The sequence below is a fragment of the Scylla paramamosain genome, chromosome 10 (genome assembly GCF_035594125.1).
Source record: "Scylla paramamosain isolate STU-SP2022 chromosome 10, ASM3559412v1, whole genome shotgun sequence".
Lineage (NCBI taxonomy): Eukaryota > Metazoa > Arthropoda > Malacostraca > Decapoda > Portunidae > Scylla > Scylla paramamosain.
The window spans coordinates 9,542,501-9,545,000 of NC_087160.1; the positions used below are offsets into that span (position 1 = coordinate 9,542,501).

Genomic DNA, 2,500 nt, shown 5'->3' on the forward strand with positions numbered 1-2,500 from the left:
CCCGTGCCTCTAGGATCGACCAGTCATACACGTCGCTGCTGTGGTCGATGTTCGGAGTGATCCCCCTCAGGCAGCTGTCAGCCCAGAGTGACCACGTCTTCACGGACTTCATCGGCCACGCGCTGCTGGGAGCCTACCTCATCATGGCCATCACAGTCATGGTCAACATGCTCATAGCTATGATGAGTCGTTCTTTTCAGATCGTCGAGGTAAATTTGGGAATGCCACGTACTACTACATACGTACCACTACTACATAATAGAACCCGCCCGCCGCATCTTTATTCATGGTCGTTCGTCTCTCTCTCAGGCATCGTCTAATATTGTGATTCTTGTTCTTCTTGTTCTTGTTCCTCTTCTACTATTTTGACTGGTTGATTGACTGATTGATTGATCAGATTGCCATTGTTAACCCTTACTTGTACATTGTGGATATGTATATTTTTGTGTGAATATATATATATATATATATATATATATATATATATATATATATATATATATATATATATATATATATATATATATATATATATATATATATATATATATATATATATATATATATATATATATATATATATATATATATATATATATATATATATATATATTACTCACACACACACACACACACATAACTATATATATATATATATATATATATATATATATATATATATATATATATATATATATATATATATATATATATATATATATAGTTATGTGTGTGTGTGTGTGAGTAATATATACATACATATATACATATATATATATATATATATATATATATATATATATATATATATATATATATATATATATATATATATATATATATATATATATGTGTGTGTGTGTGTGTGTGTGTGTGTGTGTGTGTGTGAGTAATGGACGGGGAAGGCACAGTCCTTGACTAGTTTCTCAATGATGGAATGTCAGCGAACTACCTCTCTCTCTCTCTCTCTCTCTCTCTCTCTCTCTCTCTCTCTCTCTCTCTCTCTCTCTTTCTAAAGGAGTCCAAAGTTGTGAGCTCGTCAAGAAAACAAGATCTGAACTCTTGTGTGTCTTCCTCATTCAGAGAGAGAGAGAGAGAGAGAGAGAGAGAGAGAGAGAGAGAGAGAGAGAGAGAGAGTGTGTGTGTGTGTGTGTCCATGCGCTGCATGGGGGAGGCATGAGGCGGTCCCGAGTGTTGGTTGATGCTCATTTGTTCCCTTGCGGCAGTAAGAGTGAGGCATGGCCGTTATCTCATGCTACTTTCTTACGCCACACTTTGCTACACACATCCGGGCATTCCTTCACGGCATTAACTCTTGCAATGAAAATTAATTGTGAACCTACCTACATACAAGGACCGTATTCTCAAACCCTTCGACGTCTTATCTCGAGTACTTTTATCAGGCTCTGGTGGTTTTGAAGGATGTTTTCAGGAATCTAGTGATAGTTCAACAAGGGTTCTGAACCATCACTAATGAGAACCCGACTAATAATTTCCGTAACCTTTGAAAAATAGTCCCGAAGAGAAATGTTTCAAAATATGGGCCCCGGATTTTGTCTTTAATAGCCAACCTACAGGGAGGGGGGGAAAAATATAAAGCTTATTCAACACATTTGTTATATAATCGATCTTGACTCACGAAAATCAACAAGAATAAGAGTCAGTTCAGTATTAACAAGTGAGCATTTACCAGCTACACACGCACAAGCACACATACACACATACACATGATTATACATATATTTACAACTGTGTATCCGACTTTGTGTCTTACTGTTATTAATTTTTGTATGGTTCTTCCTTTTTTCCTTTAATGTTGATGATGAGGTAACATTTCCCTCGGTGTCTGATAATAACGTGTGTGGAATGTCATGCACCCAATCAAACCACCTAACTCTGAATTGCCTTCGTTCTTTCCTTCCTGTTTTTTGCACACACCTGAGCGTCACTGCGAGGAAGTGAATATGACAGATAAATGGGATTGTCTGTTATAATGATCTGTGCTATTTTTTACCTTGTATACTGGCCCGTCCTTCCGTCTCTCTGTGAATAATACATCGATTTCTCTCACTCTCTCTCATCTCTCTCTCTCTCTCTCTCTCTCTCTCTCTCTCTCTCTCTCTCTCTCTCTCTCTCTTATCTTCACAAACGTTCCACACACATGCATACACACGCACAAACATATATATATATATATATATATATATATATATATATATATATATATATATATATATATATAATATATATATATATATATATATAATATATATATATATATATATATATATATATAATATTATATATATATATATATATATATAAAACAGCAGAGGTCTGGCCCGCCATTAAAAATAATAAAAATAATAATGATAATAACAATAATAATAATTACAAAATATATTACCAGATTTCCTTCCACTTCACGCATCACTACTCCCGTTTTCTGTACGGTAGACGACGTTACGAACACTCCCTCCAATAACCACTACTACTACTA

The 2,500-nt window shown here is 34.8% G+C and overlaps 1 protein-coding gene across 1 annotated transcript in view; it reads left to right on the forward strand.

Annotated features, from left to right (window-relative positions):
* Positions 1-2,500, forward strand: part of LOC135104023 (transient-receptor-potential-like protein) — a 51,239-nt gene that overhangs the window by 43,048 nt on the left and 5,691 nt on the right. Inside the window, 1 exon segment of the mRNA XM_064010887.1 lies at positions 14-209. Within this exon segment, the coding sequence (XP_063866957.1) occupies positions 14-209 (196 nt within the window).